The sequence below is a fragment of the Patagioenas fasciata genome, chromosome 4 (genome assembly GCF_037038585.1).
Source record: "Patagioenas fasciata isolate bPatFas1 chromosome 4, bPatFas1.hap1, whole genome shotgun sequence".
In the NCBI taxonomy this organism is placed as follows: domain Eukaryota; kingdom Metazoa; phylum Chordata; class Aves; order Columbiformes; family Columbidae; genus Patagioenas; species Patagioenas fasciata.
Genome location: NC_092523.1, coordinates 1,096,981 through 1,124,960, shown reverse-complemented (window position 1 = coordinate 1,124,960; position 27,980 = coordinate 1,096,981). Strand labels below are relative to the sequence as shown.

The 27,980-nt window shown below is 62.6% G+C and overlaps 2 protein-coding genes across 7 annotated transcripts; one reads left to right on the top strand and one right to left on the bottom strand.

Moving 5' to 3' along the window:
* The first annotated feature begins 1 nt into the window (after position 1).
* On the top strand, positions 2-23,054 carry PAIP2B (poly(A) binding protein interacting protein 2B). 5 transcript variants are annotated; one of them, XM_071808417.1, is made up of 4 exons: positions 15,258-15,344; positions 15,595-15,746; positions 20,088-20,264; positions 21,050-23,054. In XM_071808417.1, the coding sequence occupies exons 2-4, from the start codon at positions 15,603-15,605 to the stop codon at positions 21,104-21,106; spliced, it is 378 nt and encodes a 125-aa protein (XP_071664518.1). In that variant the 5' UTR covers positions 15,258-15,344; positions 15,595-15,602; the 3' UTR covers positions 21,107-23,054. The 5 variants fall into 5 exon arrangements, with proteins under 5 accessions (XP_071664517.1, XP_071664516.1, XP_071664515.1 ...); XM_071808416.1 differs by lacking the exons at positions 15,258-15,344; positions 20,088-20,264; positions 21,050-23,054 and adding exons at positions 2-212; positions 18,501-20,080; XM_071808415.1 differs by lacking the exons at positions 15,258-15,344; positions 20,088-20,264; positions 21,050-23,054 and adding exons at positions 7,741-7,839; positions 18,501-20,080.
* Positions 23,055-25,028: 1,974 nt separating this feature from the next.
* On the bottom strand, positions 25,029-27,874 carry NAGK (N-acetylglucosamine kinase). Of its 2 annotated transcripts, XM_065836913.2 has the most exons (10): positions 27,792-27,874; positions 27,494-27,578; positions 27,111-27,209; positions 26,905-27,046; positions 26,715-26,825; positions 26,518-26,630; positions 26,217-26,304; positions 25,915-26,012; positions 25,768-25,846; positions 25,029-25,694 (listed from the first exon to the last, which is right to left on the bottom strand). In XM_065836913.2, the coding sequence occupies exons 1-10, from the start codon at positions 27,818-27,820 to the stop codon at positions 25,507-25,509; spliced, it is 1,032 nt and encodes a 343-aa protein (XP_065692985.1). In that variant the 5' UTR covers positions 27,821-27,874; the 3' UTR covers positions 25,029-25,506. The 2 variants fall into 2 exon arrangements, with proteins under 2 accessions (XP_065692985.1, XP_071664513.1); XM_071808412.1 differs by lacking the exon at positions 27,792-27,874 and having other exon boundaries at positions 27,494-27,642.
* Between the last annotated feature and the right edge of the window lie 106 nt (positions 27,875-27,980).

Genomic DNA, 27,980 nt, shown 5'->3' with positions numbered 1-27,980 from the left:
CGTGGCCCACAGGCGTTCCTCGCTCCCAACAAGGGGAAGAGAAAAGCTGGGATTGATTTGAAGAGCTGGCTGCTGTGCTTCCCAAGCTTCTGAAGCAAATTTACAGCTAAGTTATGCTCTACGTGCCCGCGTGTGTTCTGGCATCCTCGGGCCAGCCTGAAGGTCTCCACTGACGCGATACTATGGAGGGAGCATCAGCCGTGAGCTGCACGGTAGGCTCAGCTTTTCCGGCGAGACCACGGGGCTCTGGCAGAGATAATTCTGGTTCTAGGAGCACCCGAGGGCAGAGCGAACCCGGCACCTGCTGTGGAGACTTTAACATCTTGGTGGGAAACAGTCTTCTGGGTCAAAGGCTGAACAAAGAAAGAGGAGACGGGCGCGCTGCCTGCGTGGGGCTTGAGCGCTGCCCTGCTCCCGTGGGGCTTGAGCGCTGCCCTGCTCCCGTGGGGCTTGAGCACTGTCCTGCTCCCATTGCTCCCGTGGCTCTGTCCTGCTCCCTTGGGCTGTTCTGCTCCTGTGGCTCTGTCCTGCTCCTGCTCCCGTTGCTCCCGTGGCTCCGTCCTGTTCCCGTGGCTCCGTCCTGTTCCCGTGGCTCTGTCCTGCTCCCGTGGCTCTGTCCTGCTTCTGTGGCTCTGCCCTGCTCCCGTGGCTCCCGTGGCTCTGTCCTGCTCCCTTGGGCTGTTCTGCTCCCATGGCTCTGTCCTGCTCCTGCTCCCGCTACTCCCGTGGCTCCATCCTGCTCCCATGGCTCCCGTGGCGCTGTCCTGCTCCCGTGGCTCCTGTGGTGCTTTCCTATGGCTCCGTCCTGCTCCCGTGGTGCTGTCCCGTGGCTCTGTCCTGCTCCTGCTCCTGTGGCGCCATCCTCCTCCCATGGCTCTGTCCTGCTCCCATGGCTCTGTCCTGCTCCTGTTGCTCCTGTGGCTCTGCCCTGCTCCTGCTCCCGCTCCCACAGCTCCCGTGGCACTGTCCTGCTCCTGCTCCCATGGCTCTGTCCTGCTCCCGTGGCGCTGTCCTGCTCCCACGGCTCCCATGGCTCTGTCCTGCTCCCGTGGTTCTGTCCTGCTCCCGTTGCTCCCACGGCTCTGTCCTGCTCCCACGGCTCTGTCCTGCTCCCACGGCTCTGTCCTGCTCCCGTTGCTCCCACGGCTCTGTCCTGCTCCCGTTGCTCCCACGGCTCTGTCCTGCTCCCACGGCTCTGTCCTGCTCCCACGGCTCTGTCCTGCTCCCGTTGCTCCCACGGCTCTGTCCTGCTCCCACGGCTCTGTCCTGCTCCCACGGCTCTGTCCTGCTCCCGTGGCTCTGTCCTGCTCCCGTGGCTCTGCCCTGCTCCTGCTCCCGTTGCTCCCGTGGCTCTGCCCTGCTCCCGTGGGCTGTCCTGGCAGCTGCATGATTTACAGCTGAAATAATGCAGTTTCAGTCCAAAGGCGCTGAGGTCCGTGCGCAAACAAGGCTGGAATCTCATCCCCGGTCTCTTTGCTAAATATCCAGTAGCAACTACAGCAGGGCTGTCTTAAAAGGCATCGTTAAGAGGGTGAAACTGAATTAAGCACTAAGACCTCTGGGAATTGTCAATATTTAGGGCTCCTGTGCAGCCCAAGCTGTCGGAGGTGTCCTGGTGTCCCCACACGATCTCCAGTTACCTGATGTGACACCGGAGCCCGGGGCTGGGCACCCGGAGCACCCGTTTCTGCGGGACCTCCCCTCACCCGCTGCAAAATCTGGGAGATGCAAGGGGACTGAAATGAACGTCCCGTAGTTTGATAAGAGCCCCAGGCAGGGTCAGCGGTGTCCTTGCTCCGGTGACGGAACCCGTGCGGAGCCCGTTTGGGTGTTTGCTGGTTCTTTGCCAGATGCTCCGTGTTCCAGATGTGGCGGACGGCGCCGGAGCCGCGGCCGGAGGCTCCAAACGGCCCTTTGCAAACCCAGCGCGAAGCAGCCCAGGGATACGCTGGTTTTGATCATTTTAACCATGAAATGGGCAACAAGCACATAAAATTCATGAGAATATTTGAAACACAAGGGACACGGGTGTGAGAACACGAGGAGGAATTCAGCTCTTCCTCGGGGTGCTCAGTGATCCCAAAGTGTCTTCGCCCCTTCAGCACAGAACCTGCTGCTCTGGCTTAAAACAAAGTCCCCTGAGCATAGAACCTGCTCCGCAGACAACACCAGGAGACACCCGAGCGCCACCGGGTGACACAGGACAGCGGCTCCGTGTCCCAGAACAGCTGGAAATGGCGGATTTGGGCAGGAGCCGATGTGCCACGGAGGTGGCTCGGGTAGGTGTTTGCCCACTCGACCGAACCACCCCGCTCCCATCCCCACCACGCTGTCGAGCTTTGCCCAAAGCCCCGATGCGCTTCCCCCGATCCGGTCCCGCTCCGGGCTGACGGGTGTTAACAGCCACATTCCCTTCCCGTGACACAGCAGACCTGGCGCTGTCCCTGCTCCGTGTGACACCGCGCGTCGTCTCAGCCCCGGACTGCAAGGGTTCGGCTGTAATTACCGGGTTGTACAGCGCCAGATGCGGTCGGGGAGCGGGAATTCGGGCGCTTACCCCGCACAAGAGCCGTTCGCCCCAAAGAAAGGGCTGGGAGGACTGGGGGGACACGGTCGCTGCCGTGGATGTCACAGAGCTGGGAGCAGAGGGGACAGAGGGACCGGGACATCCCCCTCCCGCACACCCCATCACGTCCCAAAATACCCAAAATTAGCCACAGTTCCTCCTGCCCCACCAAAACAATAACCGCCCTCCAAGCACGTCCTGCTTGCAACAGGGGCTTGGTGGCTGGTCAGTGGGTCAGAGAGGTTCTCCTGCCCCTCTGCTCTGCCCTGGGGAGACCACACCTGGAATATTGTGTCCAGTTGTGGCCCCTCAGCTCCAGAAGGACAGGGAACTGCTGGAGAGAGTCCAGCGCAGCCACCAAGATGCTGAAGGGAGTGGAGCATCTCCCGTGTGAGGAAAGGCTGAGGGAGCTGGGGCTCTGGAGCTGGAGAAGAGGAGACTGAGGGGGGACTCATTCCTGGGGATCAATATGGAAAGGGGCAGCGTCAGGAGGATGGAGCCAGGCTCTTCTGGGTGACAACCAGTGACAGGACAAGGGGCAATGGGTGCAAACTGGAACACAGGAGGTTCCATTTAGATTTGAGAAGAAACTTGTTCATGGTGAGGGTGTCAGAGCCTGGCCCAGGCTGCCCAGGGAGGTTGTGGAGTCTCCTTCTCTGCAGACATTCAAACCCGCCTGGACCCCTTCCTGTGGAACCTCAGCTGGGTGTTCCTGCTCCATGGGGGGATTGCACTGGATGAGCTTTCCAGGGCCCTTCAACCCCTGACATCCTGTGGTTCTGTGATTCAGTGTTTTAAACGCAGCTCTCAAAGGAGCTGAGCGGTGGCACCACGGCCGGGTCCCCTGTGGGGTGGTGGGTGCTGGAGGCTCAGTCTGAACCCCCTGCATCCCCGCTGCTGGGAGGGAACTGGGGTTACTGGGGACACGCTCCCCTCACGCTGGGCTGGAACATCCGCCCGCGGAGCTGGGCTGGGAGACGGACAGACGGACAGACGGACAGACGGACAGAGGGACAGACGGACAGACGGACAGATGGACATCTTTCCCAGCAGACGGACACCCCTTCAAACCCGTTTCTGCGGTGGTTACGTGTTTCCCCCACAGACGCTCTGCTCAGAGTCTCCAAAATCATCATGAAAATGAATTCCAGCACCTGTTCCGAATGGCGATGAAGCGGGCGAGGGGAGGAGGAGGAGGGACAGGCGCAACGGGACGGCGCCGGCGCCCGTGAACCACGCGTGGAACTGGGCTGGGCAGAATGAAACCAGGAATGCCGAGCGTGGCGAGACCAGAAGGCAGCTTGGGAGCGGGAGCAGAGCCCTGGGGACATCGCTCGGTGACAGCGGTAACGGTCAGAATTGGTCTTGAGGGCTTTTCCAACCAAAATGACCCTGTGATCCCACAAGAACGGACCCAGACCCGCAGCAGCGTCTTCACCCCAGTCCCATCCCCCAGGGAACCGTCCCCCGCTCCCACCCAGGATGGGGACAGGGACGAGGAGAAGCCACCATGTCCCCATCACCCGCTGCTCCTCCTGGGGACCCCGGATTTGCTTTCTGCCCCCGCCCCGTGTCAGCCCCTTGTCCCTGGTGAGGACAGGGGACACTCAGCCCCTTGTCCCTGGTGGGAACGGGGGACATTCAGCCTATGTCCCTGGTGGGGACAGGGGACACTCAGCCCCTTGTCCCTGGTGGGAACGGGGGACACTCAGCCCCATGTCCCTGGTGAGGACAGGGGACATTCAGCCTGTGTCCCTGGTGGGGACAGGGGACATTCAGACCATGTCCCTGATGAGGACAGGGGACAATCAGCCCCATGTCCCTGGTGGGGACAGGGGACATTCAGACCATGTCCCTGGTGGGGACAGGGGACATTCAGCCCCATGTCCCTGGTGGGGACAGGGGACATTCAGACCATGTCCCTGATGAGGACAGGGGACAATCAGCCCCATGTCCCTGGTGGGGACAGGGGACATTCAGCCCCATGTCCCTGGTGGGGACAGGGGACATTCAGCCCATGTCCCTGATGAGGACAGGGGACACTCAGCCCCATGTCCCTGGTGGGAACAGGGGACACTCAGCCCCATGTCCCTGGTGAGGACAGGGGACATTCAGCCCGTGTCCCTGGTGGGGAAAGGGGACATTCAGCCCTTGTCCCTGGTGAGGACATGGCAGGGGACACTCAGCCTATGTCCCTGGTGGGGACAGGGCAGGGGACACTCAGCCTATGTCCCTGGTGGGGACAGGGGACACTCAGCCTGTGTCCCTGGTGGGGACAGGGCAGGGGACACTCAGCCTATGTCCCTGGTGGGGACAGGGGACACTCAGCCTGTGTCCCTGGTGGGGACAGGGCAGGGGACACTCAGCCTATGTCCCTGGTGGGGACAGGGGACACTCAGCCTGTGTCCCTGGTGGGGACAGGGCAGGGGACGTGCAGCCCGTGTCCCCATGGCTGGGACGCCGTGTTTGTCATTCCCCGGTGGCGGCTGGGCCCGGGGCGTGAGTGACCCAACGTTGGTGACATTCTTGGACTAACTGGGCACTCAATGGCCTTCAGTGACCTTGGGGGCCGTCCCCCCATCACCCATCCTGTTAACCCAGCGTGATCCAGGGTGGGGACAGCACTGTGACCTCTGGACCGTCACCCGCGTCCCTGCCAGGACCCCAGAGTCACCCAGGAGCCCCCAACCCTGTGTCCCCCACAGCTCAGGTCCCCGCCCTGCCTGTCCCTGGGGGTCCCTGCACCCCTAAACCCAAAGGGGCCCACAGGCCGGTGTCCGGGGGGGACAACTGCAAAGCCCCCACAGCCGTGGGGTCCGCGGGGTGGGACCAGCCCCATGGGGACCCACCTGCGCTGGGGACATCAGGACAAACATCCCCACACCCCGGGGACGGTCCTGCCACCGCAGAGCCCAGTGCTGTACCCCCAGCATCTCCCACACCCCAAAACCCACACGGACACCACCAGACGCACCATCCCCTGGTACTGGGGGGCGCGCAGCACCCCCCGGATCGGGCCCTTTGGCCACAGCTATTTTTATCCCGTCTGGTGGCAGAGCCCCCGTCCCCAGCCATACAAGGAGGCGTCATTTGTCCCCGGGTGCCACATTCCAGGTCACCCAAGCGGGCGGCAGCGACCGGGCTGGGGGGAATTGTCACCTCAACCCAGCAAGCTGCTCGTCTTACACCCCCGGCCGGACGCTGGGGACGTTTCGCTCGCTTCTTGGGGACACTTTGTGATGTTTGTGTGTCCCCCCCGCCGGCCCCTATTTCTCAATTCACCCCAGTTTAGCACCCGGCGCTGAGCAGGTTGTCGACGGATGAGGGAAGGCGGTTAGAAATAGCTCGTCACCCCGGTCACCGACGCCACCGTGGTGGCCGTGGGGCCGGCGCTAACGCTGGGCTGGGGGGCCAGGGGGGGCCCCATGCGTTGGCCCTGGACCGGGCCCTCCCCTCGTCCCCCAGCCCAGCTGATCGGGGTTTGCTCGTTAGCGCAGCGCCCCATTCAGCAGGAGCACTAAGTGACATGACCAGGGACATCCCGGCCAGCAGTGGCAGAGACACCAGCACCTTGCCCAGAAATGGGGGGTCTGTGAACCCCCCCTGCTTGTGGGGGCAAAGCCAAAGGCTGGAACAAAGCAGGGGGGCCTGGACCACACGGCATCCCTTGGCTGACCCCCTAAATCCCGGATCCCCCCGGACGGACCCTCCTGCTGGGGGTCCCCACCTCCCCCCAGTGTGGGGACCCCCCGGGCTGCCACAGCCCAACTCAATATTAGCAAATCCCAACCTGAGGGGGGTGGAAGGAGTTTGGGGTCACCCCGATGTGTGGGAGGGGATTTGGGCGCTCCCCCTGGGTCAGGAGAGGGGCTGCCCCCCCCCGCCCCTCCGCACCCCGATACGGGTCTGGGGGAAACCGAGGGGCCGAGAAAGGCTCAGCCCCCCCAAACCGCACCCTGCGGGGCCCCGGGGCACTCACCGGCGGAGCGGGTCGAGAGGCAGCGGGCCGGGGCCCGGGGGGGGCCGGGGCCCCCGTTTTCGGGGCGCGGAGCCCCCGCCGCCACCCGCCGGCATCTCGGGGGGGCCGGGCCGCCGTGTCCAGCGCCGCCCGGCCCGGGGCTGCGGCCGCTCCGCGATCCGCACGGGGGGGACCGGGGGCGGACACGGGGACCGGGGGGTGGGACCGCGGGGGCGGCGCTGGGGGGACCGGGGGCGGCGGGGGGTGACCCCCCGAGACATTCCCGAAACTGGGGGTGCGGGAATGGGTGTCCCCAGCAATGGGGGTGCGGGAATGAGCCCTCCCCCGAGGGGTGCCCCCAAACTGGGGCTGCGAGCTGGGACCCCCGGCAGGGGGGTGACCCCAGCACTGGGGGTGCGGGGCTGCGTTCCCCCACAGATCCCCCCACACTGGGGGTTTGCAATGGGTCCCCCTCACCGAGGTGTCCCCAAAACTGGCGGTACGACCTGGGACCCCCGGAATTGGGGTGACCCCAGCTCTGGGGGGGGTGGGGGAGGGCTGCGTGTCCCCCCCAGCAATGGGGGTGCGGGACGGGACCCCCGCCCCGCGGTGTCCCCGACCCGGGGTGCAACCCGGGGTGCGGGGTTGGGTCCCCCCAGGGTGCGGGTGCCCCCCCGCCAAGCACGCGCCCGCCACGTGACAGACCCCCCCCCCCCCCCCCAACCAGTCCCCGTCCGCGCGTGGGGAATCCCCCGCCCCCTCGCTGTGTTTACATCAATCCGCCAATCAGCGGCTCTCTAGCAGCACACCCCGCGCGGCGGGGCGGGCGTTTTGTGACGCCTCTCTCCATTGGGCGTCGAGCCCGCCAATCAGGATCTAGGTGATGTGGTTATTTACCTTGCTCGCGGCCACGCCCACCCCGCCACGGCCCCGCCTCCCAAGCCTGCCTGTCTGACCCCACGTGGGGGACGCGTGCGCCCAACCAATCCGACCCTCCGAGGTTAACCAATCCGGAGGCTAGGAGGTGGAGCCAGAGTTCCAATCAGACGCCGACAGGGTAGGCGGGTCTTGGCGCTGGAGTGGCAGCGGATCGGTGCAATAACGACATTCTCCCTCGTCCTTCCGTCCAACCAGACTTAGAGCCGAGGGTGGGGGGGCGGGGACGCGTGGGGAGTATGGCCAATGGGGTGTCAGCTCCGCTGGGCGGGGCGGGGGGCGTGTCCCCGCCGCGCGGGGCGGGCGGCAGCGGGTCCGGCGGCGGCGGCGGCAGCGGAGGCGGGAGCGCCGGAGCGGCACCGGCCCGGCCCGGCCGCAGGTAACGGCAGCGGCTGCGGGGCGAGCTCGGGGCGCAGGCACAGCTCTGCTCCGGCTGCCTCTCGGGGCAGCACCGGGGGGTCTGTGGCTCACGGGCCTCCGGCGGGCGCAGGCCCCGGCCCCGCTGCGCGACGCCCGCAGGCCCCGGCCCGGGTCCGGCTGCGCTCGCAGCTCTGCCCGCGCAGCCACGGGGCTCCCCGGGAAGCAGCGGCTGTGCGGCCGCGTCCGGCCGGTGCCCGGCGCGCCGAGGCAGCACCGGGTCGCGTTTTACCGGGAGAGCTGCATCCCCGGGGGGTGCGGGGGCCGCCAAGGACCCGGGATCGAACCGGGTGTCCTGCTCGGAGGGACCGGCCAAAGTCGCTCCTGGCCGCTGTCAGCCCGGCTGGGCCCCCGCCAGCCCGCAGCTGGGCCTGTCCCACCGCCCGCCCCGCACCTCCTCCTGCCCCCGAGCGCCTCCCGAACCAGCCCAGGGAGCCCTGAGCCACGGCCGGGACGGGACACGGTCCGCGGGGCTTCTCCTCCTAAACCCCTTCTCGGTGACAATAAGACAAGGGGCAGTGGGTTCAAACTGGAACTCAGGAGGTTCCACTGAAAGATGAGAAGAAACTTGTTGGAGATGAGGGTGTCAGAGCCTGGCCCAGGCTGCCCAGGGAGGTTGTGGAGTCTCCTTCTCTGCAGACATTCAAACCCGCCTGGACACCTTTCTGTGGAACCTCAGCTGGGTGTTCCTGCTCCATGGGGGGATTGCACTGGATGAGTTTCCAGGGCCCTTCAACTCCTGACACTCTGGGGTTATGTGAAACCCGCTCCCCCAGCATCGCCCCAGCCCGGGGCACGAGCACCGCGGTCCCGTGGCTCCAGGGACAGGTGTCACATCGCACGGTCCGTGCAGGTCGCAGCGACTGGGAGCCGGTTTCTCCAGTCACTGGCCCGAGATGTGGAGTTTGGGTTTGGGGTGACCGGGGCTGCCCTGCCCCGCCGACCGTGCTGACAGGGCCGGGATGCACAGCCGGCTCCTGGCTCGTGCCCTTCAGGTGTTTTGTTACGTGCTGGCTCTTCAGGTTTCATGCTGACATGCAGCGACAAGTCGGGTGCTGCTGCCGGAGCATCGCGGCCAGGGAGGGAACCTTCCCTCTGCGTCTGACGGGCTGCGGCGCCTTGGTCCAGACCCTTGTCCCTCTGTCAGCCTTGGCCATGGAGGCCGCACCAAAGGCTGCGTGAAGCCCTGGGTTGTGTTTATTTGGTTCGTGTATCATAATGTTGCGTTGAAATGTCCACGTTTCCTTTCTGCGCAGTGAAGTCTGCCGTTTTTCCCTCTGATGAGCTGAGGGGACGGCCCTGGCCGGGCTGGAGGGGGAAGAGCCGCACATCTCCTCGCAGGGCTCCCCGTGGATGTGCTTGAGATGGGTGGAAGACACTGTCCGCACGCAGTGCCCGGTGTGTCCGAGGGTCTGCGAGGTGGCCGCTCGCGTCCTGCTGCAGATTCTGAAGCTTTTATTCCGCACGCAGGCTTGTTCCCCCCCGTGAAGCAGGAGCTTGCTCTCCCCTGGCAGCCGCGGTTTGAGTGCAGCCGCGGGACGGTGAGGCGAGACCCTCCGGATCACCCGTCACTTCACCGCGGCCGCGCCAGGACAGCGCCTGTCCCCGAGCTGGCATCGCACCCCGGTGTTAATTTGATCTACACCAGGGTTGTCAGCAGCCGCAATCCGGGCTGGAAGGCAGCCCTGCCCGGCGCCCGCTCTGCTCCGGCGCTGACAGGACGCGCTTTGGCGGGATTTGGTGGCCGGGAGAGCAGAGACCGTGGCACTGGAGCCAGAGCTGGAGAGGTCGAGGAGCCAAGGGGTCGAATCGCCGCGTTTGCCTTGGTTCTCTTGGCCTCGCTACACTTTGCATGCAGGGCGGGCGTCCAGCCCAAAGTGGCTCCGTTTCCCCGGCGCAAACACGGAGAACGCCGGTCCTGCGGATCCGGAGGGCCCTGCCAAAGCGCTGGGGTTGCTGCCGCGCTCACCGTGCCCAGTAATTGCAGTGCTGTGTCCCTCTGTCCCTCCCCGCTGACCCCAGTGTCCCTGTGTGGAGCTCACAGTGTGTCTGTGGGACCAGGAATCATGGTGCTGTGTCTGTCTGTCCCTCCCCCGTGTCCCTGTGCGGAGCTCGCGGTGTGTCCATGGGACCAGCAGCTGCAGTGCTGTGTCCGTCTGTCCCTCCCCAGTGTCCCTGTGTGGAGCTCACAGTGTGTCTGTGGGACCAGCAGCTGCAGTGCTGTGTCCGTCTGTCCCTCCCCGGTGTCCCTGTGTGGAGCTCACAGTGTGTCTGTGGGACCAGCAGCTGCAGTGCCATGTCCCTCTGTCGCTCCCCGGTGTCCCCAGGTGTCCCTGTGCAGAGCTCACGGTGTGTCCGTGGGCCCAGGAGTCACGATGTGTCCGTGGGCCCAGCAGCTCCCGGTTTCCCCTCCCAGAGCAGAAGCGGCTGCCCGCGGAGCCGGGAGTTTCTGCTTGATGGATGCTCCGTTTTGAAACCTTTACAAAATCTCTATTATTGATTCCCATGGAAAATGTACAGGACATCGCTGCTGGCTGCAGCACCGCGGCGTTAATCCTGGCGCGCAGCAGGACCCGCTCGTGAGCCGTTGAGTGCAGAACGCGTCGTCTTTGGGATTAAAAGTAACTCAGCGATGAGCCGTCTATAGGATGGATCTGAAATTAGGTTTCTACGCATTTTGAGAGCGCGGTCGGTATTTCTGGTGCTTTCAAAATGACGGGGGGATCTGGCGGCGCTTGGGCTGGTGCTGAGCGAAGTGTGGGGTTGTTCTTGGGATGGAGATTAAAATAGGGATGAGAAGATCATCAACCCCCGACCGCAGCACCCCCAGCTCCTCAGCACCGGGAGATCTGCACGTGGAGAACTCGGCGTCTGCTGCGAGCGGGGACTGGCACCCCCCAGCCAGAACAGGCAGTCCAGCCTAACATTAAAACTCCAGACTAACCTGGGAGACTTCACACCCTCTAATTAGAGCAGCTCGCCAGCTCAGCGCTTCGCCCTCCGTGCTGCGAGTAAAACCTGCAGCAAAACCTGCACTAAAACCTGCAGCGCTGGTGGCGGGGAAGGAGGAGCCTGGGGGGAATAAAAGGACTTGAAAGGCGTCGAGGTGGCGATAAAGCGTGGGCTGGGCCAGAAAAAGCCAGACCTAGTTAGGCTGGGTTCCCCAGTGTGATGTGGGGCGGCTGGGGACGCTCCCGCCCGCTGGAAAAGCCCGTGGGGCTGGAGATGAAAGGTGCAGCGTGGGCTGGGGAGGAGTTGGGGCTTTATCTGTAAATGGGGATCAGGGCCGGGGTCTCTTAGGGTGAGGGTCTCTTAGGGCCGGGGTCTCTTAGGGTGAGGGTCTCTTAGGGCCGGGGTCTCTTAGGGTGAGGGTCTCTTAGGGTGAGGGTCTCTTAGGGCCGGGGTCTCTTAGGGCCGGGGTCTCTTAGGGCCGGGATCTCTTAGGGCCGGGATCTCTTGGGGCTGGGATCGCGGGTTTGCTTGGGGTGGGTGGGCAGGAGCGAGGGCGTTGGAAATGGGGCTGAACCAGCTGGGCCTGTGGAACGGGAGTAGTTCCCGAGCTGGGAGAATCGGCTCTCTTGGGAAACGAGGTTAACGAGCTGCCCTTCTCTAATTGCTGCTTTGGAGCAGTCGGAGTGGCTGCAAACCCGTCTCCCTCTCCCCATCCGGATCCATCCTGGGCGGCTGGGCCGGGACCCCCAGCCTGTTTGCTGGTGGTCGGTGTCTCTGCTGCAGGAGCCGTCTCTGCGCTGGCTGACGGGGAAAAGAGAGTGGGTTTCTGTCTGAACGCTCACGGAGTTGAAATGAGAGCGGTGTCCAACCCCAAAGGCGCTGGATGAGGGGGCAGCACCAACCCCTCAAAACGCCCGGAGAAAGCGAGGTCTGGGTGTTTTTTCCTGGCGTCTGGGTGGATTTTCCTGCTGAAAACCCAGCCTGTCTGCAAACCCCATAATTCCCAAGCTATTTATAGCGCTGGGAGCCCTGGCCCGGCTGCCTCCCCAGCCCCGAGCGGCCTCCGCCGCGGTTTTGGCTCCGGCAGGGTGAGAAGGACCAGATGTCCCTGCCTGGAGCCAGGAGCACAGCTGGGCTGGATCCTGTGCCCCGGCGCTGCTCTGTTAACCCTTTGGGGGCGCAGGGGGACGCGCTTGCGCTGTGCTGGGTGTGCAGAGGGGACACCCGTGGGGACACAGAGCAGCACGGCGAGGGGGACGGGAGCTCCCGGTGCTGCCGGGATGAGCCCCGTTCGTTCTGCCATGCGTTACCCACCCTGCCCCATGTCCTGAGAACCTCCTGTCCGTCTGTCCAGCCCTCCAGGGATGGTGACTCCAGCACTGCCCTGGGCAGCCTGTTCCAATGCCCCACAGCCCTTTGGGGAAGAAATTGTTCCCACATCCAACCTCAACCTCCCCTGGTGCAACTTGAGGCCGTTTCCTCTGGTCCCCCCCAAGAAGAGTCCATCCCCTTCAGTGCCAAGGGGACAATGACGTGGCTGCCATCGTCCTGCCTGAGCCACGCTGGTCAATCCCCCTCGGTGTCTCGGCCCGTTGCGCTCGGTCCCATCGGTGACTCTTTCCAGCACCAAGGAAATGGCAGCGTTAGTGCAGCGGAACAGGGAGCTCCCGGGCGGCTCCTGTCCTGGGATTTGCCGTGTCCCGGCTCTCAGGGTGCTCCGGATCTGTTCTCTGAGCTCTCAGCACCCAGGTGGAACATTACTTTTGGGTTTTATTGACCTGTTTAATTTTCCAGGGGAAAAGGAGGAGCCGGTCCGAGAGGCCTTCCCTCTGGAAAAGCAGGGGTTGGGTTATGGCAGGGTTACCGGAGGGCCTGGAGTGCGGCTCCGGCGGCTCAGCGATGTGTCCACGGTCCTTGGGAATGTGTCCGCGGTCCTTGGGGACGTGTCCACGGCTGCGGGTCCCTGCGCTGGCGTGACTAGAGCAGGGACATGGGAACAAACACACAGCGCAGCAAACAGCCGTGGGGCTGGGACCCACACACCCGTGGGGCTGGACCCAAACACCCATGGGGCTGGGACCCACATACCCATGGGGCTGGGGCCCACACACCCATGGGGCTGGACCCAAACGTCCATGGGGCTGGACTCAAATGTCCATGGGGGATCAGACCCACATACCTGTGGGCTGGGACCCACACATCCATGGGGCTCATACCCACATAACCATCAGGGTCAACCCCACATATCTATGGGGCTGAGACCCACACACCCATGGGACTGGGACCCACATACACATGGGGCTCAGCCCCACACACCCATGGGACTGGGACCCACATACACATGGGGCTCAGCCCCACACATCTGTGGGGCTGGGACCTGCATACCCATGGGGCCCAGAGCTGGGCGTGAAAAACAGGAGAGAAAACAACCCTTGGACTGGGGTTTTGTTTGGTTGATTTGGTTCCTTGGGTTTGGTTTTGTTGGTTTTTGTTGTTGTTGTTTTGGTTTGTTTGGGGTTTTGTGTATATATATATTTTAAATTATTTGTCATGTTTTGGGTTTTGTTTTTTGTTGGGTTGGGGTTTGGTTTGGTTGTTTTGGGGTTGTTTGGTTTTAATTTTGTTGTGTTTTTTCAGTCGTTGGGGGGTGTTGTTTAGGTTGGGTTGGGTTGGTTTGGCTGGGTTTCTTTGTCTACCTACTCGGTGACACTTCCCACCAGGATATTATTCCCGGTGCCTGAAACGGGGACACCGAGCTCAGGCGGCACCCTGGGGTGCGCTGGGTGATCGTGGGGTGTGGGGGTGCTCCCGTCTGTCTGCGCTGGGGGTGCTGCTCCCCGGCCACCCGAAAAACCCGTCCTGAGAGTCCTGGTTACGAACCTGGGAGAGGAACCATTGCACACCCCCTCCCCTGGCTGAACTGACCCCCCGGGAAAGGAACCATTGCACACCCCCTCCCCTGGCTGAACTGACCCCCGGGAAAGGAACCATTGCACACCTCGGCAGCAGGAGGATATGGGGTTGGACTCGGTGCCCCGCACGGGGACCTGGCTCTGGGTGCTGGACATCAGACATCCCAGAACCCACCTGTCCTTGAGCTCTGAAGCCCCAGCTCCCCAAAACCCGCCTGTCCCTGAGCTCCCCAGAACCCTCCTGTCCCTGAGCTCTGAGCCCCCAGCTCCCCAGAACCCCCCTGTCCCCGAGCTCTGGGCCCCCAGCTCCCCAAAACCCGCCTGTCTGTGAGCTCTGAGCCCCAGCTCCCCAGAACCCTCCTGTCCCTGAGCTCTGAGCCCCCAGCTCCCCAGAACCCCCCTGTCCCTGAGCTCCGAGCCACCAGCTCCCCAAAACCCGCCTGTCCGTGAGCTCTGAGCCCCAGCTCCCCAGAACCCCCCTGTCCCTGAGCTCCGAGCCACCAGCTCCCCAAAACCCACCTATCCGTGAGCTCTGAGCCCCCAGCTCCCCAAAACCCCCCTGTCCCTGAGCTCTGAACCTCCAGCTCCCCAAAAGCCCCCTGTCCCTGAGCTCTGAGCCCCCAGCTCCCCAAAACCCCCCTGTCCCTGAGCTCTGAACCTCCAGCTCCCCAAAAGCCCCCTGTCCCTGAGCTCTGAGCCCCCAGCTCCCCAAAACCCGCCTGTCCCTGAGCTCTGGGTCCTACGTCAGCTCTGAATCCCCAGCTCCCCAAAACCCGCCCGTCCCTGAGCTCTGAACCCCCGGCTCCCCAAAACTCCCCATCCCTGAGCTCTGAACCCCCGGCTCCCCAAAACCCACCCGTCCCTGAGCTCTGGGCTCCATATGTCACTTCTGAACCCCGGGCTCCCCAGCACCCGCCCGTCCCTGTCCCCCGTGCTCCAGCAGGGGCTGCGGTCGAGCCCCCCACAGAAGCTGGCCGTGCTTTGTGCTGCTGTTGCCGCTCCACCGCTCTCCCCCAGCCCGAGCTCCGGTGCTGGCGGCAGAGCCGCCGTGTTGGCTTTGGCACGGCTCAATTTCCGTGCTCAGTCCGGAGCCTTTTCCCCCTTCTCTCCGCATAGCAAAGGCAGCTTGAGCGTGGCCTGGCCCCAGCACCTTCCTGCTCCTCCTTTCCCCTTTTTGCTCCCTTTTCTCCTTGCCCACGAGCAGCGGTGTCAAAGCTGTGGGGCTCTCGGGGACACAACGGTGTTGGTGCATCAGGGCCGTGCACCTTTGTTGCTTTGCAGAGTGTAACATCTGGCAGCTCTCCTGGACTTGTCTGGGCTTCAGATTCCTCCTAAAAATAGGCGAGATGTGCTTGGCACAGGCTGAGTTTAACACAGATCCCCGCTCTGGGGGCCGGAGCGGCCGTGGGGACACAGATGTGCCCCTGGTGCCACTCGGCCACGGAGCTTTGGGCTCCGGAGGGTCTGTCCACACTCAGCCTGCTCTCCTGGGACTCCTGGTTCAGCAAACGGCAGCGTGCGTGTCGAAACCAAGGGGATTTTGCGAAATACCCTCTAAAAATACAGACGTTCGGCAGGGGGAGAGGGCCACGCGCTGGCAGGGGTGCGTTCTGCCAAAAACTTCACTGTTTTGGTGCTGGTGCGGGGTCAGTGATAACCCAGCCGTGGTGTATTTTGTGGTTTACCGTGAATGGGGTGGATGGATGGGTTTGGGGTGCTGGGTCTGTCCAGCCTGGGGAGCTGCTGGTCAGTCACACCTTGCGCTAAGTCCAGACCATCCCGATGAGTCAAACCCATGGAAATAAACGCAGCCCCGGCAGCACAGCCCCCTCAGCCCCTGGTTTCTCCCGCAGAGTCTGGAATGATGAATGGCCCCGAGCTCGGCCCCAGCGCGCCCGGCCCCGCGGCCCCGGACGAGCAGGCGGCCACCGGCCGCGATGACAAGGAGAACAACCCCTTCGCGGAGTACATGTGGATGGAGAACGAGGAGGACTTCAACAGGCAGGTGAGCCCCGCGGTTCTGAGCGCGAGGGTCCCTTTGGTGGCACCGGGAGCGTGTGAGTCCCGGCCACCGCGGGCCCTGCGCCGGGCGGGAAGAGTCATCCTGGTTATATGGGATCTGCCTCTGAGGACACGGGGGGTAGAGTCAGAAAAACCCCCTCACGCTGCCTCTGCCCCTCTCAGAGCTTTGTTGGGACCATGATCTGTGCTTTGCTGTGATACACAAGACCTTCCGCTCCAACTGTTCGGCTGGAGAGAGAGGAAAAATCGGTGCTCAAAATCAGAGCTTTTGTAGCCTGGCTGCCTCAGCAATGAGTTCCTGCAATTAGTGCCTCTTGTTTGGGGTAAAAAGCTCCGTTTCAGTGAAACGGTCATGAATACGCTTGGAGCGGGCGGAGCGCTCGGTAGGAGCCATGGTGCGCGGTGGCCGGTTGAGCCCTGGAGAGCTGCGGGTGCACGGTGCTGGGACTGAGTCACAGAATCGGTTGGGTTGGAACAGCCCCTCAGGATCATGGAGTCCACCCATAACCCACCCTGTCCCTGCCCCATGTCCTGAGAACCTCCTGTCCGTCTGTCCAGCCCTCCAGGGATGGTGACTCCAGCACTGCCCTGGGCAGCCTGTTCAATGCCCCACAGCCCTTTGGGGAGGACATTGTTCCCAAATCCAAGCTCAACCTCCCCTGGGCAACTTGAGGCCGTTTCCTCTGCTCCTGGCGCTTGTTCCCTGGGAAGATTGAGCAGCTTGTGGAACGAGGAGGTGACAGAGCAGCCGCAGTATGTCCTCGAGCTTTGGATCCTGATGGCCGGGCAGCACAGCAGAGCAGGGAGGAGCTCGCTGGAGGTTTGCTGGTCCCTCCTGCCCTCACCCCAGTAGCTGCAGGGACGCCCGAACTGGGTGGGGAAGGAGCTTCCCCCTTCATGTGCTGCAAAGCCGAGCTCTCCCAGACACTCGTCCCTTCCCTGGAACATCCAAGCGCTGGATTCCGGTCCCCGAGGTGTCAGGGAGGAACCTCTGGAGCTGCATCACAGGGATTTGACATCCCCACCGCGCCCCTGGTCACCACAGGAGGGTTTCCTCAGCTGCGCTGGTGTCCTCAGCACAGATCTGCGTCTGTAGCCGCTGAGCGTGGTTCCGCAGCAGGAGGCTGCAGCCGCACGGGGACGGTGACGGGTGAGTCTGCAGCATTAGCGCCCGTGACTCAAGGCTTCTGTTGTGTTTGGTGGCGTGATGAGGCCCCCGCAAGCAGCTGTGCTGATGGAAATGTGCTACGTTAATTAGCTAATGTTTGGAAAGCGCTGTCTTGATTAAAAGCGACATGCAAAGCAAACCATAGGGCAGCTCGGTGCCCGGGGCAGAGGAACCTGCGGGAGGGAGGAAAATGGAGCCAACAGCTCGGGGCTTCCTCGTGTGGGCCCGGGGGCGCTGAGACCCTCACCTGCTCTGCAGCGAGAATCAGTTTGACTGGAAAAGCCCCTCAAGATCATGGAGTCCCTCCATAACCCACCTCGCACTGCCCCACGTCTCCTGGTTCAGGTGGTCACCATACAGTGAAAAGGAGCTGGGGAGAGGAGCAGCAGGCAGGGACAGGCACAGGGGTCCCCAGGATGTCCCCTCCCTGTCCCCTGGGCCAGGGCCAATATTGTCACCGCATCCCCAGCTCACCGCCGGCACCAGCACTGGGGAAACAGGCGCTGCTGGGCAGGGGCTGGGAGGAGAGGGAACATCCACTGGGGTTGGAGGGCTTGAGGTGCATGAGGCTTTGGGCTCGCTCCATAGCATCCTGGAGAAGCGCAGGATCCTGGGGCCGTTGTCACTGTGATTGTCACCATCTGGTGCTTCGTTCCCCTCACTGTCCTGTTGTCACACACCGGTGCCAGCAGGGTTGGAGGGCTTGAGGTACACAAGGCTCTGGGCTCGCTCCATAGTGTCCTGGAGAAGCGCAGGATCCTGGGGCTGTTGTCACTGTGATTGTCACCATCTGGTGCTTCGTTCCCCTCACTGTCCTGTTGTCACACACCGGTGCCAGCAGGGTTGGAGTGCTTGAGGTGCACAAGGCTCTGGGCTCGCTCCATAGCGTCCTGGAGAAGCGCAGGAACCCGGGGCCGTTGTCACCGTCGTCACCATCTGGTGCTTTGTTCCCCTTGCTGTCCTGTTGTCACACACCGGTGCCAGCGCGGGGTCAGGAGCAGCCCATGCAAACCCCATGGAGGGTCTGCGAGCAGCCAGGGGGTTTCGGAGGCTGGTGGAGGGTCCGGAGGCAGCAGCACCTGAGAGCTCAGATTCTGCCTGGGCGGGATTTCAATTGCAGCAGGGACCCAATAACCTGAACGCGGAGAGCAGGGCGGGTTGCCCAGCTCCCCTTTTCCCCGGGAAGCCAGGTTTGGTTGTAGTTTCTCTTCTCCACTGCTGAAATGGCAGGGTTGAAGCTTTCCAGGGCGTTTAGCACACACAGATTTGCTCAGCTCGCGCGGACTCGGTCACCGCTGCTCCAAATCCTGCCGTTCGCTGGCTCTCGCCCCCCAGCTCGTTTTGTGGCGGCCGGTTGAGCATAAACATCGCAAGCAAACCCACCTGGAAGGTGGGAACAGCCAGTTAATGCACCCCATGGAGCATACGGGGCTGCTGGGGGGTGAGGACGGGACCCCAGCCCCATTCCTGCCCTTCCCAGCCCGGCAGCCCCAGCCGGCTCCTTTCCTCAGCCCGGGGCTCCTTCGCTCTGCAGATGAGTGAGTGCCACCCTGTGTCCGTGCTCTGCAGATGAGTGAGTGCCACCCTGTGTCCGTGCTCGGCAAACCGGGGAGAGACAGGAACGGAACAGCCACAACATCGAGAACAGAATGGCCACAGCATCGGGAACGGAATGGCCACAGCATCGAGAATGGCCACAGCATTGGGAACAGAATGGCCACAGCATTGGGAACGGAATGGCCACAGCATTGGGAACGGAATGGCCACAGCATTGGGAACGGAATGGCCGCAGCATTGGGAATGGAATGGCTGCAGCATTGGGAATGGAATGGCTGCAGCATTGGGAACGGAACGGCCACAGCATCGGGAATGGAATGGCCATGGCATCGGGAATGGCCGCGGCATTGGGAACAGAATGGCCACAGCATTGCTCCACAGCATCGAGAACGACCGCAGCATCAAGAACGGCTGCAGCGTGGCTCTGCAGCATTGAGAACGGCCACAGCATCGAGAACATCCGCAGCATGGCTCTGCAGCATCAAGAACATCCGCAGCATGGCTCCGCAGCATCGAGAACATCCGCAGCATGGCTCCACAGCATCGAGAACATCCGCAGCATGGCTCCGCAGCATCGAGAACATCCGCAGCATGGCTCCGCAGCGGGGACCCACCCAGCAGTGCTCTCAGGGAGCTGCTGCTCCTCCCCACGGGCAGGGGTTCCAGAACCGTTTCTCCCACGCTTTGTTTGCAGGGCGCAGCGTGGGGCAGCGCGAGCCGGCAGGAAAACCCTTGGGCAGTTCTGCCCCCCGCCGTGCGTCACCCCGGGCCAACCACAAAATTAGAGCCTGGGTCTCCTCATTCTTCGCCGGATCTCCGTACTTTGCGTGGCGGGTGGTCAGTTAAAGCTCTGGCCTTCAGCTGCTGTGTGGCACCTGCAGCTGCAGAAAACAAGTCCTGGGCAAACCAAAACCTTCCCCGCTCTGTCCCTTTACTCACCTGCAGGACACAGCTCCCCTGGCTTCCCAGCTTGGAGACTCAGAGGCCTTTTGGACTAACAAATCAGAGAGTTCAACAGCTTGCCAAAGTTACGCTGCGCAAATTTACGCTAAGCAAATTCTATATCAGCAGCTAAACCAAGTTCTATAAGTGACATAGCAAATAATTCCATAGAGCGAGGCAGCGTGTGCGCTGACAACGCCCCCCGCCCTGCGCCCCGCTGGGGTTTCATTGTTTTTAATAGCAGCGAGCTTGGCCAGAGCCCGAAACCCCACCAGTGCTGATGCGGCTGGATGGGCCGTAAATCCCACCTGTAAATCCCACCCTGTTGCCGTGGGATTCACTGGTGCTGTGACCTCGGGGGCTGCAGTGACCGGAGTCACAGAGGAGAATCAGCACGGCATCGGTTTGGTTGGAAAACCCCCTTGAGATCATTGAGTCCACCCATAACCCACCCTGTCCCTACCCCATGTCCTGAGAACCTCCTGTCCGTCTGTCCAGCCCTCCAGGGCTGGTGACTCCAGCACTGCCCTGGGCAGCCTGTTCCAATGCCCCACAGCCCTTTGGGGAAGAAATTGTTCCTAAATCCAAGCTCAGCCTCCCCTGGCGCGACGTGGTGTGCTGGTTGGTCCCTGTGCTAACCGGGGTGTCTCTGGGCAGGTGGAGGAGGAGCTGCAGGAGCAGGAGTTCCTCGACCGCTGCTTCCAGGAGATGCTGGAGGAGGAGGACCAGGACTGGTTCATTCCGTCGCGCGACCTGCCCCAGGGCGTGGGGCAGCTGCAGCAGCAGCTCAACGGGCTCTCCGTGGGTGACGGCCACGCTTCGGAGGACATTCTGGTGAGGAGACACGCGGCGAGGTCTGGTGATGAGCAGAGGATCGTCCTGGGGAGGGGACGGGTTTTCCTGCGGGGTTTCGTAGAATAATGTGGGTTGAAGGCACCTTACAGCTCCCTCAGTTCCCCTGCCATGACAGGGACATCTTCACCAGCTCAGGGTGCTCAGAGCCCCGTCCAGCCTGGCCTGGGATGTCTCAGGGATGCTTCATCCACCACCTCTCTGGCCAACCTGGGCCAGGCTCTCACCACCCTCAGGGCAACAATTCCTTCCTCATGTCCAGCCTGAATCTCCCTCCTTTAGGTTAAACCATCACCCCTTGTCCTGTCCCAACAGGCCCTGCTCAAAAGCCCATCCCCAGTTTAGGGGTCGGGTTTCGTGGGCGGCAGTGGGGTGCCGGCGCAGGGGCTGGTGCTGACACACCGAGACGATGCATATGGAGTTTTCTGCAGGAATATTGTTTTTAGCTGCATATCCTAAAGCCCAAAGTCTCCGGCTTTGCAGAACCTGCTCTCCAGGAGCCGTGGAGATGGAGCTGCCCCGGCACTGAGCTGAGCTCCGGTCCCGGAGCAACACGGGACCTTTCTTACCTCTTGCTCGGGTGTCCTGGCCTCCCAAAAACCCCCTGGGGGTAGATCCTGTGGCGGTGGCACTTGCTCTGCAGTATCTCAGTTGCCGGTGGGGACACGGGGACCGCGGCAGCCGCTTTGCACCAGCGACAGCGTCCTCGGGACGGGTGCCCCTATTTAAACCACTGCTGGACCCCCCCGCTCCCTCTTTTCTTCCAGAGCAAAAGCAACTTGAATCCCGACGCCAAGGAGTTTGTGCCCGGCGTGAAGTACTGATGTCCCCGCAGGATGAGGAGGGACTGTCCCTGCTGCGGGGTCACGGCCGGGGGCCGGAGCTGCTGCGACGTGGCGAGATCTCGCTCTACGCTTCAAGTACCTTTTTTCTTCTTTTTTTTTTTTTAATTCCTACGAAACTCTTCCTTTGTACCGTCTATCACCTATTTTATTTTTGGCAGTTTTTGCTTTCTGGGACTCACGGCCCTTAGGTCTGTCCTGGAGCCCAGCGCTCCCCCAGCCCCAGAGCCCCCTTTCCACCTGTGCTCAAACCTGCTGGTGGAAAAGTCTCTTGCTCTGGTTTAAGCATAATTTATAGGGACCCCCAGCCCCCGGGGGCCGCGCCGGCTTTCCCTGTTCCGTTAAACAAGATTCCTTTTGCTCAAGTGAAGTGTAACATGAGTGCAAAGCCCGGGGTCCTCTGCAGCGGCCCAGCGCTGCGGTGCGTGCTGAGCACCGACCCACAGCTGTGGGAGCTCCGGGGGACACGGCGTTTGTCACCCAGCGTCCGGCCCCAGCCAAGGGAGCTCCGCATCTGCTCCTTAAAGAGTTTTCCCCCCAGCTCTGAAGCATCTGTAAGTAAATTTCAAAAGAGCGGCTTAGAGCCTCCCTGGGAGAAGGATCCTCCGCCACCGTGGTCCTGAGCGCAGGAGCACCCGGGATGTGACAGAGGAGGTGACGGGCAGCGTCTGGGTCCCTTAGCGGCTGTGGCAGGTGGCGCTGTGCTGTGCTGTGCCGTGCTGTGCTGTGCTGTGCTGTGTGTGAGCAGCGTCCCTGCGCTGTTTCCAGGCCTTGCTGGGCTGCTTTGCAGAGCCGGGCTCAGAGCCCTGCGCCCAGAGGGAGCGGCAGCTGCTCAGCGAGGGTTGAGCTCGACAATTAAAATATTGATGATTGCTGGCTCTGGTAGGGTGGACGGGAACGCTTGCTCATGGATGTGAATCTCACCTGGCAGCTCCAGTTCCTTCCAGCGTTCCCGTTAATTAAGCAGAGCCGTTAATTTGGGGGATGAGGGATCCCCGCGGGTTTGTGGGGGTGGAAGCCGGTGGCTGCATCTCCTTGAGCAGCGACTCTGGGGTCCCTGGGCCATGAACACTAACGCTGAGCGGAGCTTTAGGCTGGTTTAACTCGGTACAGTCCGCACTGAAACCCACCAGCTCTCCCGTCTCTGGCTGCTTAAAACCAGCACTAAACCCTGACACTACCGCAGCCAGAGCCGGGCGCAGGTGCCTCTCAAATCTCGCTGCCCCGAGGCGCTGATTTGGGCTGATTTTCCTGTTTTTCGGTACAAGCCGTGCCCGGGGCTGCCGGGCTGTCCCCAAGCTGTGCCGTGCTGTCCCCAGGCTGTGCTGGGCTGTCCCCAGGCTGTGCCAGGCTGTCCCCGGGCTGTCCCTGGGCTGTCCCTGCGCTGTGCTGGGCTGTCCCCAGGCTGTGCCAGGCTGTCCATGGGCTGTGCCGGGCTGTCCCCGGGCTGTCCCCAGGCTGTGCCAGGCTGTCCCTGCACTGTGCTGGGCTGTCTGGCCAGGCTGTGCCGGGGTTGTCCCCAGGCTGTCCCCAGGCTGTCCCCAGGCTGTCCCGGTGCTGTGCCAGGGCTGTCCCCGGGCTGTGCCAGGCTGTCCCTGGGCTGTGCCGGGGCTGTCCCCGGGCTGTCCCCAGGCCGTCCCTGGGCTGTGCCAGGCTGTCCCCAGGCTGTCCCTGGGCTGTCCCCGGGCTGTCCCGGTGCTGTGCCGGGGCTGTCCCCAGGCTGTCCCAGGACTGTGCTGGGCTGTCCCCGGGCTGTCCCCGGGCTGTCCCCGGGCTGTGCCGGGCTCTGCGCTGGGCAAACCCCCGAAGCAGCAGCACAATTCCTTCCCTCCCTTTTTCTCGGGTTTCTATTTGATTTCTTACCCCCCCCCAGGACGTGCTGTACATTTCAGACAATGCGTCACGGAAAATAAACTGGTTTTGGAGGTGAGCGGTGCGCAGGGCGCGGGTCTGGCCTGGGGGAAGCCCGGGGTGTCCGCGTCCAAACGTCTCGCTCCCCATTTTCCGTCCTCACCCCGCGGTGGCTCCAGCTCCGCCCCTGGTGCCTGGGGAGGAACCGGCTCCGGCATCCACGCTGCCCCTGGGATACGGAACTGAGAACAAATCTGTTGGGAAGCCGGGAAGAGGATCCGCGGTGTGGAGGCCACGGCTGGAGCGGGGCCAGCGCGTGTGGGCAGAGCGTGGGGGCAGCGGGGACGGGGGGATCAGCCCTGCTGGGTGCGGGGTCCCCATTGTCCCCAGAGCCCCCAGAGCTCACAGTGCCCTGTGTCCCCAGAGCTCTCAGTGCCCAGAGCTCTCAGTGCCCTGTGTCCCCAGAGCTCTCAGTGCCCAGAGCTCACAGTGCCCTGTGTCCCCAGAGCCCCAGTGCCCAGAGCTCACAGTGCCCTGTGTCCCCAGAGCTCTCAGTGCCCAGAGCTCACAGTGCCCTGTGTCCCCAGAGCTCTCAGTGCCCAGAGCTCACAGTGCCCTGTGTCCCCAGAGTTCTCAGTGCCCTGTGTCCCCAGAGCCCCAGCTATGGGGGAGAGGCGGCTCTGGGCTGGGTGCTGTGGGTCAGGCGCAGCCCCAGCTGCTCAGACCAAGCAGAAGCACCGGAAACACCTTTGCTTTTGCTTTATTTTGCCTTTTTTATGCTTTTTTTTTCCTCCTATTTTTCTTTTTTTACTATGTTTTCTTCTTTGCTTTTCCTTTTTTCTTTTTCTTTTTCCTCCTCTTGCTGCTTTTTCTTTTTCTTTTTTCACATTTATTTTTTCTTCTTTGTTTTTCATTTTTCTTTTCTCTTTTTCTTCTTTTTAATTTTTCTTTTTTCTTCTTTTTTCTTTTCCTTTTTCTTCTCTTTTACTTTTCCCCCATCTTTTTCTTCTTTTTTCCTCTTTTTCATCTTTTTATTTTCTTCTTTTCCTTTTTTCTTCTTTTTCTTTTTTTTCTCTCTTGTTTCTCATATCTTTATTTTTCTTCTTTTTCTGTTTCTTATTTTTCTTCATCCTTTTTTCTTTTTTCTTTCATTCTTTTTTATTTTCCCTTTTTTCTTTTTTTTTTTAACCTTTGTCTTTTTTCTCTTTATTTTTCTGTCCCATTTTCTCTCCCTTTCTCTCCTCCTCTCTTTTTGTTTTCTTCCATTTCTCTTCTCAGTGCAGCCCAACCCTGACCCAGCTCACCAGTGCCCCCCAGGCAGGACCAGCCCGGCCATGACAGGGACATCGTCCCAGTGCCCCCTGCCATGACAGGGACATCTTCACCAGCTCAGGTTGCTCGGAGCCCATCCAGCCTGGCCTGGAATGTCTCAGGGATGGTTCAGCCACCACCTCTCTGCACCGAGCAGGAACCTCTTGGTCCATTTTAACTGCAGCCCTGGGTCCCGGTGCTAATTCTGCATCCTTGCCAATTGTTTTGTGTCTCTGGTCTGGCTGAAAAAGCTCTCCTGATATTTAAGCGTCTGCCGATTCGGGCCGTGTCTGACGTACCCGTCAGAGAACAACTGGACACGTCCCTCAGCAGCTTCTCCGAGCTCAGCGTTTGTGTCCCAGCGCGGTCCGATCTCCCCAATTCGGGCACAGCCTTTTGTCCCGATTCCCCGACTCAGGGCTTTTCACCCCAACACCAAATCATCCCCAACGTCCCAATAACCGTTTGTCCGGGAATCTCTTTTCCAGCTGATGTCGCGGGTTTGTGCTGATCCTTGTGCCTGCTGTCCTGCTGGGCCCCTGCTTTTGGTTATAGATACATTTTTAGTTATAAAAGTATTTTTAGTTATAAATCTTCTCGACATAAGGTCTTTGGGCGCCTTTCTGACTCCCGCCCTCTGCGGGCGGTGGGATTTCGGAGACGTTCCGACGGTGACATCCAGGGTCCCCGACGTCAAGGAGGTTTCTCCAGCCCAGGCTACCCAAAGCAGAGTCTCGGGTGGTAAATTGCACCAAATGGTTTATTGCGCTGGTACAGCAGCAGAGAGATCAGCTCGAGGGGTCCCTCCACACGGGACCCCAACACAGGCACCCCTGGGCAACCCAACCTCACAATCAAACCCTCACAATCTAATCAAACCCTCACAACCTAATCAAACCCTCACAGCAGAGTCTAATACCCGAGCCTGGGCTCTTCCTGCTCCTCGGGGGGTCCTTCCATCGGATTTTCTGCAGAAGCAGCACCTGCTGATGGCTGGAAGGTCACTCTGAACCACCTCCAGGTGTCCCTCACCTAAACCAAACTCTACGTGCAAGTTCACAGCAATTTCCGTTACTACCGAGGCAGCTCGTTAATATTTCCTACCAGCCGCACAAGCTCTTCATCACCAAACCACCACCACCACCCGTTTGCCGGCCCCCGGCGCTGCGTGCGGAGGGTCCCTCCGTCCCGGGGGTGACGGCGGCGGGGGACACGCACGACTAGAAGACGTGTGTGTAGAAGACGTCGACGTTGTCCGCGTAGTCCAAGGGCAGCGCTTGGCCGATGTTCTGGGCGCCCAGCCGGGCCCCCCCCAGCGCCGAGGAGCGTTTCAGCTTCAGGAGGCTGAAGCGGGTGAAGATGCGGCCGGGGGCCTCGTCCCGCGCCTGCGCCAGCACCCGGATGAACCCTGCGGGGGACACGGCGTTTGGGGGGCGGGGGAACCGCGGGACCCCCCCGGTCGCCCCCGTCCCGGCGCTCACCCGCCTGCATGCGCTCCCAGCTGTTCCAGACGGAGCCCACGCACACGATGGGCAGCCCCAGCTCCCCCAGGAACAGGCTCTGCGGGGAGGGGGGGGATTAGAACCGGGTTCCCCCCCCCACGCGCCCCCGGCCCCACCGGCGCTCACCCGGTCGATTTTGGGCAGCACGGCCACGACGTGGCGAGCCAGCACCTCGCCCGCCCTGGTGAAGACGTGGCAGCAGAGCGGGTCCCCAGCCTGGGCGCCTGGGGACAAAGCGGGGGGTGGGATGGGGACCTGGGGCACCCCCACACCCACCGGCGCCCGATGGGGGCGCAGGGTGCTCGGGGTGACGGGAGCAAAGGGGCAGAGACCAGAGCCGGGGAGCGGCAAAGGGGAGACAGGCCCTGGGAGGGGCTGCCCAAGGGCCTCTCCCCTCCGTGTCCCCCCCGGGAAAGGGGTTTCTTTACCCTCCGCCAGCTTCTGGCAAAACCCCGCAAACTTGGACTTCTCGAAGGTGCGGTAGAGGTGCGTCAGGAGCCCCATCCTGTCCGAGATCTGCCACACCGGGGGACCCAGCGCTGAGCCCATATCCCGCCCCGCAGCACATGGGACCCCCGGGACCCCCCATCCAGCACAGAGCCCCCCAGGACCCTGCCGTGGATCATCCCCCAAATCCCACCACCCCATGGAGCAGCCCGGAGCGCCCCCAGACCCCGCCGCCCCCCAGGACACCCGCACGCAGCCCGGCCCCCCCCGGCCCCCCAGCACCTGGAAGTAGTCGAACATGGCCTGCTTGATGTACCCCACGTCGTGCGGCGGCACCTCCAGGTTGTCCATGCAGTCGAACACCATCTTGACGGCCTGATGCGCGATCCAGTACGCTGCGGGGAGCCAGGTGAGACCCCCCCGGCGTCCACCGCCCCCCCGGCGTCCCCAACCGCCCCACAGCGTCCCACATCGCCCACCTGAGCCCTCGTCACCCATCATGTGTCCCCAGCCACCGCAGCCCGTCTCCGACCCGTCGGGGTTGATGAGTTTGCAGTTGGAGCCGGTACCCGAGATCAGGACGATGCCGCCTGCGCAGGACGGAGGGGACACGCACGGTCACCCCCCAAACCGCACGGGGATGTCCCCCCGCGGTGACGTGTCCCCTACCCTGGTCGGTGGCGGTGGCCATGGCCCCCACGGCATCGGTGGTGATGTAATAGCTCTGGCTGAGGTGGGGGAAGCGCCGGTGCAGCTCCTCCGTCAGCTTCCCGATGGCGTCCTTCTGGTCCCCCCCGCTCAGGGACAGCCCCTGCCACAGCGTCCCTGTCACCCCCGGCCGGGGGACACAGCGAGGGGGGGACGGGGGGACTCACCAGTGAGCGGAGGGGGACGTGGGGATCGGCCCCCGCTTTGCTCTTGGCCTCGCTGACCATGCGCTCGATCCTCTCCAGGCACTTCTCGGAGCCGATGAGCTGAGAAATTGGGGGGGGAACACACATTGAAGTCCCCTCCCAAACCCTAACGTCCCCTTCCAAACCCTAAAGTCCCTTCCTAAACCCTAAAGTCTCCCCAAACCCTAAAACCCCCCCTGCAACCCCTGGATTCCATCCCAGGGGAAGTTTGTAGCTTGTAGACCCCCCCCAGCATCATCTTTAACACCTTCATCCCACCCTGGGAACTTGGGGACACCCCCCCCGCAAAATGTCCCACCCTGTCCCGCCCCCCCAAATTTAGGGGGGTGTCCCCCCCAGCTCACCCAGTGATTGGTGCAGGGTCCCTCCGTCTCGGCCAAAATCTGCCCATCTCCCGACACCAGCACCACCTTGGAGTGGGTGCCCCCGCTGTGGGGACAAAGTGGGGGGGACACACACGCTGCCAGGGGGGGACCCACCATGGGCGGAGGTCGGGGGGGGGGCGCCCCGGCTGCAGGCTCCGGCTGCAGCCGGGGCGCCCCCCCCCGACCTCCGCCCGCTTCCCACACAGGTTGGGGGGACCCGAAGTGGACACGGGGGGTTTGGGGACCCCCCCACCCCACCCGTGTCGTGACTCCTCACCCCTCCACGCCGCCGAACAGCGACGCCATGGCCGCCGGGACACACCCCGCCCTGGACACGCCCCCTGGCCACGCCTCACTGGCCACGCCTCGCCCAATGGCTCCGCCCACACACCGCTCTGGCTCCGCCCCCTGCTTTGCTCCAGCTTTAGCCACGCCCCCTCCGGCCGCCCCGGGTCCTTGTGCCCGC

Coding starts and splice junctions, on each gene's coding strand:
- PAIP2B (XM_071808413.1), top strand. CDS start 15,158: ATGTGCCCCTGGTGCCACTCGGCCACGGAGCTTTGGGCTCCGGAGGGT. Junction 15,345..15,594: donor AGGGCCACGCGCTGGCAGGG/GTGCGTTCTGCC, acceptor TTTCTCCCGCAG/AGTCTGGAATGATGAATGGC. Junction 15,747..18,500: donor AGGAGGACTTCAACAGGCAG/GTGAGCCCCGCG, acceptor CGTGCTCTGCAG/ATGAGTGAGTGCCACCCTGT.
- NAGK (XM_071808412.1), bottom strand. CDS start 27,631: ATGGTGGGTCCCCCCCTGGCAGCGTGTGTGTCCCCCCCACTTTGTCCC. Junction 27,210..27,493: donor GACCCTGCACCAATCACTGG/GTGAGCTGGGGG, acceptor CCAATTTCTCAG/CTCATCGGCTCCGAGAAGTG. Junction 25,847..25,914: donor TGCTGCCCAAAATCGACCGG/GTGAGCGCCGGT, acceptor CCCTCCCCGCAG/AGCCTGTTCCTGGGGGAGCT.